Source organism: Bos indicus x Bos taurus, chromosome 16 (genome assembly GCF_003369695.1).
Source record: "Bos indicus x Bos taurus breed Angus x Brahman F1 hybrid chromosome 16, Bos_hybrid_MaternalHap_v2.0, whole genome shotgun sequence".
Taxonomy (NCBI): Eukaryota; Metazoa; Chordata; class Mammalia; order Artiodactyla; family Bovidae; genus Bos; species Bos indicus x Bos taurus.
Window position 1 is genome coordinate 32,019,692 of NC_040091.1, and position 13,783 is coordinate 32,033,474.

The 13,783-nt window shown below is 37.2% G+C and overlaps 1 protein-coding gene across 1 annotated transcript in view; it reads right to left on the reverse strand.

Annotated features, from left to right (window-relative positions):
* CATSPERE (catsper channel auxiliary subunit epsilon) overlaps positions 1 to 13,783 on the reverse strand; it is a 158,547-nt gene that overhangs the window by 100,726 nt on the left and 44,038 nt on the right. The window contains exon 7 of the mRNA XM_027564683.1: positions 1,061 to 1,138. Coding sequence (XP_027420484.1) covers positions 1,061 to 1,138 — 78 coding nt within the window. The remainder of the gene's footprint in view (positions 1 to 1,060; positions 1,139 to 13,783) is intronic.

A 13,783-nucleotide genomic window follows, 5' to 3' on the forward strand; every position in this document is an offset into this window, starting at 1 on the left:
AGGCACTCTATCTATCAGATCTAGGCCCTTAAATCTATTTCTCACTTCCACTGTATAATCATAAGGGATTTGATTTAGGTCATACCTGAATGGTCTAGTGTTTTTCCCTACTTTCTTTAATTTAAGTCTGAATTTGGCAATAAGGAGTTCATGATCTAGGCCACAGCCAGCTCCCAGTCTTGATTTTGCTGACTGTATAGAGCTTCTCCATCTTTGGCTGCAAAGAATATAATCAATCTGATTTTGGTGTTGACCATCTGGTGATGTCCATGTGTAGAGTCTTCTCTTCTATTGTTGGAAGAGGGTGTTTGCTATGACCAATGCATTCTCTTGGCAAAACTCTATTAACCTTTGCCCTGCTTCATTCCATACTCCAAGGCCAAATTTGCCTGTTACTCCAGGTGTTTAATTACCATTAATTTATTTTATTCCCTCTGAAGTCATTGTCAAACAAAACAACTGACTGGTTGTCCTTCTGATTTATCAGTCTATCTCCTGTGAATTTAATTACCATGAGTCATAACAACATGCTATGAAAAACTCAAATCTAGACTAATTAAGACATAGAGAATCCTATAAGAAAACTTTTCATTTTATGTTTCTCTTCTGTACCTTTTAATTGTAACAGAAGAAAAAACTTGAATCTTGAAAGAGGTAAATTTGTAACAGATAAAAGGAAGGACTTATTTATACACTGTGTTGCACTTTATTAATCTCCAATGGTAAAGCATTCAATAAAGAACTAGACAGATTTTTGAAGGATGACTTCAAGGTAGATGCTCAAGAAACACCTTGAAAGCATTTTAATGGTCAGCCCCTTCGTGGATAATGAGGTTCACAGAAAATATGGAAAATGCTCAATAAGAATTCTAAAGAAAGATTTATAATTGTAGTGATTGAGCACAAGTTCAAAATCACTATAATGAGTAAACTAAATTTAATGGATAATTAAAATGTGTTTAGTTCTAGGCTACTTAAACTATAATAAATTATTCGCAGCTCTTAAAAAAGAAATGTAGCATATTATTTTATCCATGAAGATAATAATGTTTCCACCTACTAGGGAAGGTTCATTGGCATTCCATAGCAACTCACTGGGGTCCGCGTTTTCCGGATCATATATCCATAAAACGACAATCTACAAAATACAATGTGTTCGCATTTCTTTACATTTTGGACAAATTTCATTTTTAGTTGTGGCAAAATATAACTGTAAAAATGTTTTAATTTGTTTTTAAAATTTCAAATATCTCAATTTAAAAAAAATCAAAATTAGTATGTGTTGTTTTTAACAAGAGAAACAATCCAAAGAATTAATAACATCCTCTACACTCCTGCTGCTGCTGCTGCTGCTAAGTCGCTTCAGTCGTGTCCGACTCTGTGCGACCCCGTAGACGGCAGCCCACCAGCCTCCCCCGTCCCTGGGATTCTCCAGGCAAGAACACTGGAGTGGGTTGCCATTTTCTCCTCCAGTGAATGAAAGTGAAAAGTGAAAGTGAAGTCGCTCAGTCGTGTCGGACTCTTCGCGACCCCATGGACTGCGGCCTACAAGGCTCCTCCGTCCATGGGATTTTCCAGGCAAGAGTACTGGAGTGGGGTGCCACTGCCTTCTCCGTCTACACTCCTGAGGTAACTAATATTAAGGCTTTATATGAATGCCTACATGTCATTTTCTGCACCCACAAATAGACACAGCAGCCTCCCCACACACTCATACACTTTTTACAAAAATGAAATTACACTGCTCATGGAGGAGGGCGTGGCAACCCACTCCAGTATTCTTGGCTGGAAAATCCCCATGGACAGAGGATACTGGTGGGCTACAGTCCATGGGGTCACACCGAGTCGGACACGACTGAGCGACTGAGCACACACACACTCGTAGTTCGCTTTTGTCGATATACCACAGGCATTTCAATAGATGTAGATCTCATTATTTTATTATTTTCTTCTTGAATAGACATTTTATTCTACTATAAAAGTACATTATATTACAAATACAGCAAAAATTGTCTCTCCCACCTTATGCTTTGTCACTTACTTCACACACCCTGCAAGTGACTACTATGGATAAGGTTTCTTCTGTATTTCCATAAAATTTTTGTGCATAGCCAATGTTACTTTTCTCCATTTTATGTAAATACTAGTATATTAAATGCATTTTTGAACAAGATATTCACTTAAAGTTATATCTTTGATCTTTAAATGCTCTCATGAGTTTTTCATATTATTTCACATATTATTACAAATTATGGAGGAATCATAATTTAATAAGTAACCTACTAATAAATATTTGTTTACATCATTTTCCATTACAATCAATGAGCAACTCTGAACATATATTACTTTGTACCTTGGAGTATTCCTAAAAGGAGAATTGTTGAGTCGCAGAGAATATGCATTTGTAGTTTTTAAGGATTCTGCTAAATTATTCTCCATTGCAGTTTTAACAATGTACGCTCTCACTAGCAATGTATGAGATTTCTTCTTTTCTTCACAGCTTTCCCAATGTGGTGTATTGTCATATATTTGAATATTGTCAGCCTGATGGATGAAAAATGGTATTTTGATGCAGTTTTAATCTGCATTTCTTTTATCATGAGAAAGTTTGAGCATCTCTCCATATATTCATACTCTATTTGTTTCCTGTCTGGTGAACTATCTGTTCATTTCCTTTGCTCGTTTTCTGTTGGGTTGTTGTGGTGGTGGTCATTTAGACACTAAGTCATGTCTGACTCTTTGTGACCGCATGACTGTATCCTGCCAGGCTTCTCTGTCCATGGGATTTTTCAAGGCAAGAGTACTGGAGTGGGTTGCCATTTCCTTCTCCAGGGGATCTTCCCAACCAAGGGACTGAACCCAAATCTCCTGCATTGGCAGGTGGATTCCTAAACTGCTGAGCCACCAGGAAAGCCCCATTGGGTTATTAGTCTTTTATTTACTAATTTGTAAAAGTTTTTAACCTAAGGAACATTCTCTATCTTCTACATATTGATCTGTGTGGTAGTTGCATAGACATATGTGTGTACACATGAAAACGTTTTTGTTTGCCTTAGATTCTTTATTATCCCCATATATTGCTGCCTTTCCTTCTTTCCTCTCTTTCTCCCTCCCCTTTTCCTTCCCTCCCTCCCTTCCTCCCTTTTATCTTCCCTTTACCTTTACCTTCTCTCAACCTACATAATTTAACAATTAGTATTTATTTTTCCCTATTTTTCTCCATGCTATGAATTTGCAGAGATATACACACACACATGTGTACATGTATTTTTAAAACGATGCATCTTAACATGTTCTTTTTAAAAAAAAATTGGATCACATTATACATACGTTCCACATTCTTTTTTTTCACTCAAATATACATCATTGAATTTCTCCAGTGTCAACTCATAATGCCTGGGCAATATTCTATGATATAGTTATATTGTAATTTATAGATCAATTTCTAGAATACTGGAGATTTGCTGTGGCTCCAGTTTTGGTTTGCTTTACCACATTACAATGCTACAAAATATGGATCATTTTACATATAGCAGTATATACTAGAGGTTTTATTAATACTTCTGTGGAGTAGATTCCAAGGAGTGGGATTATTGACCCAAAGGGTATATATATATATATATATATATATATAATCTTATATTTTAATATGTTTCTACTTTGCTCTCCAAAAATGTGAATAAGGCTCTAACTCCTCACATTTACTACCAGCAAAGCTTGAGTTGAATTCTTTGGCCTAGATCCCCTCTAGAAATAGTAACTTTCTCTTGTTCAGGTTTTACTACTGTGATATTTCATTGTTAATTTAATTTGAATTTTCCTGATGAAGTGAATTTCAGAAAAATTTCATGAAATTTTTCATGTTTGTTAGATTTGCTTTTGTGTACATAGTTTTTTTTTTACATTCTTCTATTGGCACTTACCATTTTCTTATCATTTGTAAGAGCTCTTTGTTTTGTTTGGACTTTACATATGTGATCCACTGGAGAAAGGAATGGCAAACCACTTCATTATTCTTGCCTGGAGAACTCCATGAACAGTATGTAAAGGCAAAAAAATATGACACTGGAAGATAAGCCCCCCAGTTCAGTAGGAGTGTCCAATATGCTACTGGGGAAGAGCGGAGAAATAGCCCCAGAAAGAATGAAGAGGCTGGGCCAAAGCAGTAACAACGCCCAGTTGTGGATGTGACTGGTGGTGAAAGTAAAGTCTGATGCTGTAAAGAACAATATTGCATAGGAACATGAAATGTTAGGTCCATGAATCAAGGTAAATTGGATGTGGTCAAGAAGGAGATGGCAAGAGTGAACATCGACATTTTAGGGATCGGTGAACTATAACGGATGGGAATGGGCAAATTTAATTCAGAGGACCATTATATCTACTTGTATGGGCAACAATCCAGTAGAGAAACAGTCAACAAGAGTCTGAAATGCAGTCCTTGGGTGCAATCTCAAAAACAACAGAATGATTTCGGTTTGTTTCCAAGGCAGACCATTCAATATCACAGTAATTCAAGTCTATGCCACAACTATTAATGCCAAAGAAGATGAAGTCAAATGGTTCTATGAAGACCTACAAGACCTTCTAGAACTAGCACCAAAAAAAGCTGTCCTTTTCACCACAGGGGACTAGAATGCAAGAAGTCAAGAGATACTTGAAGTAACACGCAGTTTGGCCTTGGAGTACAAAATGAAGTAGGAAGGCTAACAGACTTTTGCCAAGAGAACACACTGATCATAGCAAACACCCTCTTCCAACAACACAAGAGACAACTCTATACATGGACATCACCAGATGGTCAACACCGAAATCAGAATGATTATATTCTTTGCAGCTGAAGATGGAAAAGCTCTATACAGTCAGCAAAAACAAGACCTGGAGCTCACTGTGGCTCAGATTATGAGCTTTTTGTTGCCAAATTCAGACTTAAATTGAATAAAGAAGGGAAAGCCATTAGGCCATTTAGGTATGACCTAAATCAAATCCCTAACTATTATATGTAAGTGACAAATAGATTCAAGGGATTAGACCTGATAAACAGAGTGCCTGAAGAACTACAGACAGAGGTTCGTAACACTGTACAAGAGGCAGTGACTGCAACCATCCCAAAGAAAAAGAAATGTAAGAAGACAAAATAGTTGTATGAGGAGGCCTTACAAATAGGTGAAGAAAGAAGATAAGTGAAAGGCAGAGGAGAGGAGAAAGAGGAAGATATACCTAACTGAATGCAGAGTTCCACAGAAGAGCAAGGAAATATAAGAAAGCCTTAAGTGAACAATGCAAAGAAATAGAGGAAAACAACAGAATGGGAAAGACTAGAGATCTTTTCAAGAAAATTAGAGATACCAAGGGAACATTTCATGCAAAGATGGGCACAATAAAGGACAGAAACTGTGTGCACCTAATAGAAGCTGATGAGATTAAGAAGAGGTGTCAAGAATACACAGAAGAACTGTACAAAAGTCTTAATGACCCAGATAACCAAGATAGACCCAGGTGGACCCAGGTAATGATCCAGATAACCACAATAGTCACTCACCTAGAGCTGGACATCCTGGAATTGAAGTCAAGTGGGCCTTAGGAAACATTACTACGAACAAAGCTAGTAATGTGGAGGTGATGGAATTCTAGCTGAGCTATTTCAAATCCTAAAAGATGATGCTTTTGGTCCTGCACTCAGTATGTCAGTAAATTTGGAAAATTCAGCAGTGGCCACAGGACTGGAAAAGGTCAGTTTTCATTCTGTTGACTAAAAAAGATGTACAACTTGAGAGCTGCGAGTTAAGCTTTATTTGGGGCAAAATGAGGACTGTAGGCCAGGAGGCAGCATCTCAGACAGCTCTGAGAGACTGCTCCAAAGTGGCAGTGGGGAAAGGCCAATATATAAGGCTTTGGTGAAGGGGGTTCAATACCATGAAGTACTCATTTTACAAAAGGTTTTCTGTTGGTCATGAGGGTCTGATTTCACCATGAAGGGATTTAGTGCTTCTCTAGATATGAGGAGATTCAAGGATGGAGATCATAAAATCTGTTCCTAAAAACATCCAACTGTCTAAAGACCTGTCCCACCAGATGCCCTGAAGCACAGAGTTCCTCACTCCACCCTGAACTCCCTCAGGGGCTGTGGAAGGTCAACAGCTGCAGCAACATGGGGTTCAATCTCTGTAGAGGCAAATGCCTTTGTTGTTCACTCATTGGCAATGCCCTTGATGAGTGCCAATTTGTAGTTGAGAATTCCGATCCCAAAGACAGTCAACACCAAAGAATGTTCAAACTACCCCACAATTGCACTCATTTCACATGCTAGCAAGGCAATGCTCAAAATCCTTCATGCTAGGCTAAAACAGTATATGAACTGAGAACTTCCAGATGTACAAGCTGGATTTAAAAAGGCAGAGGAACCAGAGATCAAATTGCCAACAATGTTGTATCATAGAAAAAGCAAGAAAATTCCAGAAAAATATCTACTTCTGCATTGTTGACTATGCTAAAGCCTCTGACTGTGTGGATCACAATAAACTGTGGAAAATTCTGAAAGAGATGGGAATACCAGATCATTTTACCTGCCTTCTGCAAAACCTGTATGTGGGCCAAGAAGCAATAATTAGAACCAGACATGGAACAACAGACTGGTTCAAAATTGGGAAAGGAGTATTTCAAGGCTGTGTCACCCTGCTTATTTAACTTATATGCAGAGTACATCATGCAAAATGCTGGGCTGGATGAAACACAAGCTGGAATCAAGATTGCAGGGAGAAGTTATCAATAAACTCAGATATTCAGATGATACTACCCTAAGGGTGGAAAGTGAAGAAGAACTAAACAGCCTAAATGAAGGTGAAAGAGGATAGTGAAAAAGCTGGCTTAAAACTCAACATTTCAAAAAGTAAGATCATAGCATCTGGTCCCACCACTTCATTGCAAATAGAAGGGGAGAAAATAGAAACAGTGGCAGATTTTATTTTCTTGGGCTCCCAAATCATTACAGATGGTAACTGCAGCCATGAAATTAAAAGACGCTTGCTCCTTGGAAGAAAACCTAGATGTGACAAACCTAGATAATGTATTAAAAAGTGGAGACATCACTTTGCCAACCAAGGTCCATATAGTCCAAACTATGGTTTTTCCAGTAGTCAGGTATGGATGTGAGAGCCAGACTATAAAGAAGGTTGAGCATCAAAGAATTGATGCTTTCAAACTGTGGTGTTGGAGAAGACTCTTGAGACTCCCTTGGGCTGCAATGAGATCAAACCACTAAATCCTAAAGGAAAACAACCCTGAATAATCACTGGAAGGATTGATGCTGAAATTGAAACTCCAGTACTCTGGCCACCTGACACAAAGAGTTGACTCATTGGAAAAGACCCTGATGCTGGGAAAGATTGAGGGCAGGAGGAGAAGGGGGCGACAGAGGATGAAGTGGTTGGATGGCATCACTGACTCAAAGGATGTGAGTTTGAGCATACTCTGGAGGATAGTGAAGGACAGGAAAGCCAGGCATGCTGCAGTCCATGGGGTTGCAAAGAGTCTGAAATGACTTAGTGATTGAACAACAACACAGACACAGAATAATCACAATCCTCAGTCCATGAGTTACTATCATTATTGGCATGACCCTCTTTTATGCATTTAAATTTTAAATCATTTCTGGTTTCCTCAGTGTGTATGCCCAGCAATGGGATTGCTGGGTCATATGGCAGTTCTATTTCCAGTTTTTTAAGGAATCTCCACACTGTTCTCCATAGTGGCTGTACTAGTTTGCATTCCCACCAATAGTGTAAGAGGGTTCCCTTTTCTCCACATCCTCTCCAGCATTTATTGCTTGTAGACTTTTGGATCGCAGCCATTCTGACTGGCGTGAAATGGTACCTCATAGTGGTTTTGATTTGCATTTCTCTGATAATGAGTGATGTTGAGCATCTTTTCATGTGTTTGTTAGCCATCTGTATGTCTCCTTTGGAGAAATGTCTATTTAGTTCTTTGGCCCATTTTTTGATTGGGTTGTTTATTTTTCTGGTATTGAGCTGCAGGAGTTGCTTGTATATTTTTGAGATTAGTTGTTTGTCAGTTGCTTCATTTGCTATTATTTTCTCTCATTCTGAAGGCATACATACAATGGAGTATTACTCAGCCATTAAAAAGAATACATTTGAATCAGTTCTAATGAGGTGGATGAAACTGGAGCCGATTATACAGAGTGAAGTAAGCCAAAAAGAAAAACACCAATACAGTATACTAACGCATACATATGGAATTTAGAAAGATGGTAATGATAACCCTGTATGCGAGACAGCAAAAGAGACACAGATGTATAGAACAGTCTTTTGGACTCTGTGGGAGAGGGAGGGAGGGGGATGATTTGGGAGAATGGCATTGAAACATGTATAATATCATATAAGAAATGAATCGCCAGTCCAAGTTCGATGCAGGATACAGGATACTTGCGGCTGGTGCACTGGGATGACCCAGAGGGATGGTATGGGGAGGGAGGTGGGAGAGGGGTTCAGGATTGGGAACACGTGTACACCTGTGGCGGATTCATGTTGATGTATGGCAAAACCAATACAATATTGTAATTAGCCTCCAATTAAAATTAAAAAAAAAGAAAAAAAAATTTTAAATCAGTAAAATCCAAACCAAGAATCCAGCATCCAACTCAAGACCTAGAACTTTACAGATAACTTTCATTTACCTATACATTTCTTCCTTTTCTGGTTCCCTATTTCTGCCCAGAGAGGTACTCACTTTTCTGAATTCTGTGTTTATTTTTCATTAATATGATAGTTTTTGAAACTTGATCAGATAACTCTCTGGACCTGTTGTTTTTTTCCTTCAACATTATGTAACTAGAATTTATTCATGTTATTGCTCATAACTGAGCTCATTCATTTTTATTACTGTTAATATTCCATCATGGGAAAATACCACAATTTTTCCATTCTCCTGTTAATGGGCATTTGGGTTCTTTCTGTTTGGGATGGATGCATTTTATGAGAAGTTCTACTATGAGCTTTTTTTGAAAATGTCTCTTGATGAGTGAGTGCAAGAGTTTCTCTTAAGTATTTATTTAGGAGTAGAACTGCTAGATTATAGACTGTGTATGAGATAATGCAGGATTATTTCTCCAAATTTATCCCACTGTTTCTTTTGAACACTAGGGATGTTAGCTGTGTAGTGTGATCTATGCTGTATAATTTTTCATAATTATTCATTGTTTAAACTAACTTTGTTTATGGCACTTTGTAAGGAAGTTTTTTTATTTTCAAATTTTCAATTATGACTTTTTTTCAGACTCTGGTTTCCAGACTTGAATAAGATTTCCCTCATTTCCATGTAGTAGAGCTTCAAGATTCTGCCAACTCTCCAAATATTTTTTCATTTTCCATTAGTCTCATATGCCACTTGGAATTTTTTTCTTTTGTATGTGGTGTAAGAAAGAATTCCATTTTCATTTTCTTCCAGGAAGATAGATTATACTATATTATTCTACATTAATTTTAAGATATTTTTCAATAAAAAATTGGACTCTGGAGTCCAGTTAGAAACTTTAAAAAATGATCTTTTTAAAAGCCATTCAACCAAACTTGAAAGTGGTTCTTGATACAGGTTCTGTGTCTTGTAACATTTATTAAGTACTTTATAGTCTGTATTGCTATTAAGAATTTATAATATTGTAATTTCTTTTTCTTGTCTTATTATATTATTATGCTCAAGACATTATTAAGCAACAGTGCTAATTATCAGCATATCTGTCCAATAACCTGATTTTAATTGAATTATAAATGTCATAACTTATAACAATTATTATTATTTGGGAAATAAATATTTTTATTAGAATTAAGTCATTCTGTCTAAACTTGTTTTGCTTTATATTTTTATTAGGAATGGTTGTTGAATTTTAAAATCTACTTATATGATCTTATCATCTCCTTTATTGTGTTGACATTATGGATATTATTGTCAGTTTTCCTGATATTGAACCAATGTTGCATTTCCTGGAAGATACCAGACCTTTTCAATTTGTTCTTTTAATGCATTTCCAGATTCTATTTGCAGATAGTTTATGTAGAAGTTTTGCTTTTACACATACAAGTATATTGCCCTACAGTTTCTTTCATTCCTCCCTTCCTTTCTTCCTCTGCCTACTTTTGGTACTAAAAGTAGTACTGGATTCAGGAAATGAATTGGAGGTACTTTCTATCTTCTTTATACTGCATGAGGATATATTATTAGGTGCATATGGTATCATAATTTATCTTCTTTGTAGATTTTTCCTTTATCATGAAGTAATTTCCCTCTTTATGACATTGCTGTCTTTTGTGCTTCATTGAACCAGTGAAGTTGCTCAGTTGTGTCCAATTCTTTGTGATCCTATGGACTGTAGCCTACTAGTCTCCTCCACCCATGGAATTTACCAGGCAAGAGTACTGGACTGGGTTGCCATTTCCTTCTCCAATCTTTTGGGCTTCACATATCTTTTATTTGATATTCATATCATCACCCTAGTTTCCTTTTGATAGTATTACCCCGTTTGCATTGTTTTCTTTCCAAATTTTGTTACCTAAAATTTTTTTTTCATTTTAAATTAGAGGATAATTACTTTATAATTTTGTGATGGTTTCTGCCATACATCAACATGAATCAGGTATACATAAGTCCCCTCCCTCTTGAACCTCCCTCCCACCTCCTCTCCATCCTAACCCCTTGTTACAAAGCACCAGCTTTGGGTTCCCTGTGTCATACAGCAAATTCCCACTGGGTATCTATTTTACATATATGTAAAAGGTAATACATATATTTACAAGGTAATGCATATTTTCAATGCTACTCCCTTAAATCATCCTACCCTCTCCTTCCCCATTGTGTCCAAAAGTCCATTCTTTATGTCTGCATCTCCTTTGCTACGCTGCAAATAGAATCATCAGTACTATCTTCTTTCTAGATTCCATATTATATATATATATACATATATGATATTTGTCTTTATCTTTCTGACTTATTTCACTCTGTAGGTTCATTAACCTCATTAGAACTGACTCAAGTGCATTCCTTTTTATAGCTGAGTAATATTCCATTGTGTATATATAACAAAACTTCTTTATCCATTCATCTGTTGATAACATCTAGGTTGCTTCCATGTCCAAGCTGTTGTAAATAAAGCTCCAGTGGACGTTGGGATACATGGGTCTTTTTCAGTAATGGTTTCCTCAGGGTATATGTCCAATAGTGGGATTGCTGGGTCATATGCTAGTTTTATTCCTAGTTTTTAAAGGAATCTCCATACTGGCTGTATCAATTTGCATTCCCACCAACAGTGCAAGAGGGTTCCCTTTTCTCCACATTCTCTGCAGTATTTATTGTTTGTAGACTTTTTGATCATGGCCATTCTGACCAGTGTGAGATGATACCTCATTGTAGTTTTGCTTTTCATTTCTCTAATAATGACTGACATTGAACATCTTTTCATCTATTAGCCATCTGTATGTCTTCTTCGGAGAAATGTCTGTTTAGGTCTTCTGCCCACTTTTTGATTGGGTTTTATGTTTTTCTGGTATTGAGCTGCCTGAGCTGCTTGTATATTTTGGAGATTAATTCTTTGTCAGTTGTTTTATTTGCTTTATTTTCTCCCATTCTGAGGGTTGTCTTTTCACTTTGCTTATTGTATGCAGGTCAGGAAGCAACAGTTAGAACTGGACATGGAACAACAGACTGGTTCCAAATAGGAAAAGGAGTTCGTCAAGGCTGTATATTGTCACCTTGTTTATTTAACTTATATGCAGAGTACATCATGAGAAACGCTGGGCTGGAAGAAACACAAGCTGGAATCAAGATTGCTGGGAGAAATATCAATAACCTCAGATATGCAGATGACACCACCCTTATGGCAGAAAGTGAAGAGGAACTAAAAAGCCTCTTGATGAAAGTGAAAGAGGAGAGTGAAAAAGTTGGCTTAAAGCTCAACATTCAGAAAACGAAAATCATGGCATCCGGTCCCATCACTTCATGGGAAATAGATGGGGAAACCGTGGAAACAGAGTCAGACTTTATTTTTCTGGGCTCCAAAATCACTGTAGATGGTGACTGCAGCCATGAAATTAAAAGATGCTTACTTCTTGGAAGGAAAGTTATGACCAACCTAGATAGCATATTGAAAAGCAGAGACATTACTTTGCCAACAAAGGTTCGTCTAGTCAAGGCTATGGTTTTTCCTGTGGTCATGTATGGATGTGAGAGTTGGACTGTGAAGAAGGCTGAGCACCGAAGAATTGATGCTTTTGAAGTGTGGTGTTGGAGAAGACTCTTGAGAGTCCCTTGGAGATCCAAGGGAGATCCAAGAAGCAAGGAGATCCAACCAGTCCATTCTGGAGGAGATCAGCCTTGGGATTTCATTGGAAGGAATGACGCTAAAGCTGAAACTCCAGTACTTTGGCCACCTCACACAAAGAGTTGACTCATTGGAAAAGACTCTGATGCTGGGAGGGATTGGGGGCAGGAGGAGAAGGGGACGACAGAGGATGAGATGGCTGGATGGCATCACTGACTCGATGGACGTGAGTCTGAGTGAACTCCGGGAGTTGGTGATGGACAGGGAGGCCTGGCGTGCTGCGATTTATGGGGTCGCAAAGAGTCGGACATGACTGAGTGACTGATCTGATCTAATAGTTTCCTTCATTGTGCAGAAGCTTTTAAATTTAATTAGGTCCCATTTGTTTATTTTTGTTTTTATTTCCATTACTCTAGGAGGTGGGTTACAGAGGATCTTGCTGTGATTTATGTCTAAGAGTGTTCTTCCTATGTTTTCCTCTAAGAGTTTTAAAGTTTCTGGTCTTACATTTATGTCTTTAATCCATTTTATTTTTGTGTATGGTGTTAGGAATTGTTCTAATTTCATTCTTTTACACACAGCTGATCAGTTTTCCCAGCACCACTTAGCAAAGAAACTGTCTTTTCTCCATTGTATATTTTTGCTTCCTCTGTCAAAGATAAAGTGCCCATAGATGTATGGATTTATCTCCAGGCTTTCTATGTTGTTTCATTGGTCTATAATTCTGTTATTGTAACAGTACCATGCTGTCTTGATGACTGTAGCTTTGCAGTATAGTCTGAAATCAGGAAGGTTGATTCCTACAGTTCCAATCTTCTTTCTTAAGATTGCTTTGGTTATCAGGTCTTTTGTGTTTCCATACAAATTGTGAAATTATTCTTTCTAGTTCTGTGAAAAATACCACTGGTAGTTTGATAGGGATTGCATTAAATCTATAGATTGCTTTGGGTAGTATACTCATTTTCACTGTATTGATTCTTCCAATCCAATAACATGGTATATATCTCTACTTATTTGTGTTATCTTAAACAGACATCTTAAAAAGATGATATCGTTCATCAGTGTCTTATAGTTTTCTGTATACAGGTCTTTTGTTTCTTTAGGTAAATTTATTCCTAAGTATTTTATTATTTTTGTTGTAATGGTGAATGGGATTGTTTCCTTCATTTCTCTTTCTGATTTTTCATCATTAGTGCATAGGAATGCAAGGGATTTCTGTGTATTAATTTTATGGCCTGTGACTTTACTATATTCATTGATTAGCTCTAGTAATTTTCTGGTGGCATGTTTAAGGCTTTATATGTAGAGAATCAAGTCATCTGCAAACAGTGAGAATTTTACTTCTTCTTTTCCTATCTGGATTTCTTTTATTTCTTTTTCTTCTCTGATTGCTGTGGCAAGGACTTCCAAAATTATGTTGAATAACAGTGGTAAGAATGGGCACCCTAGTTGTGT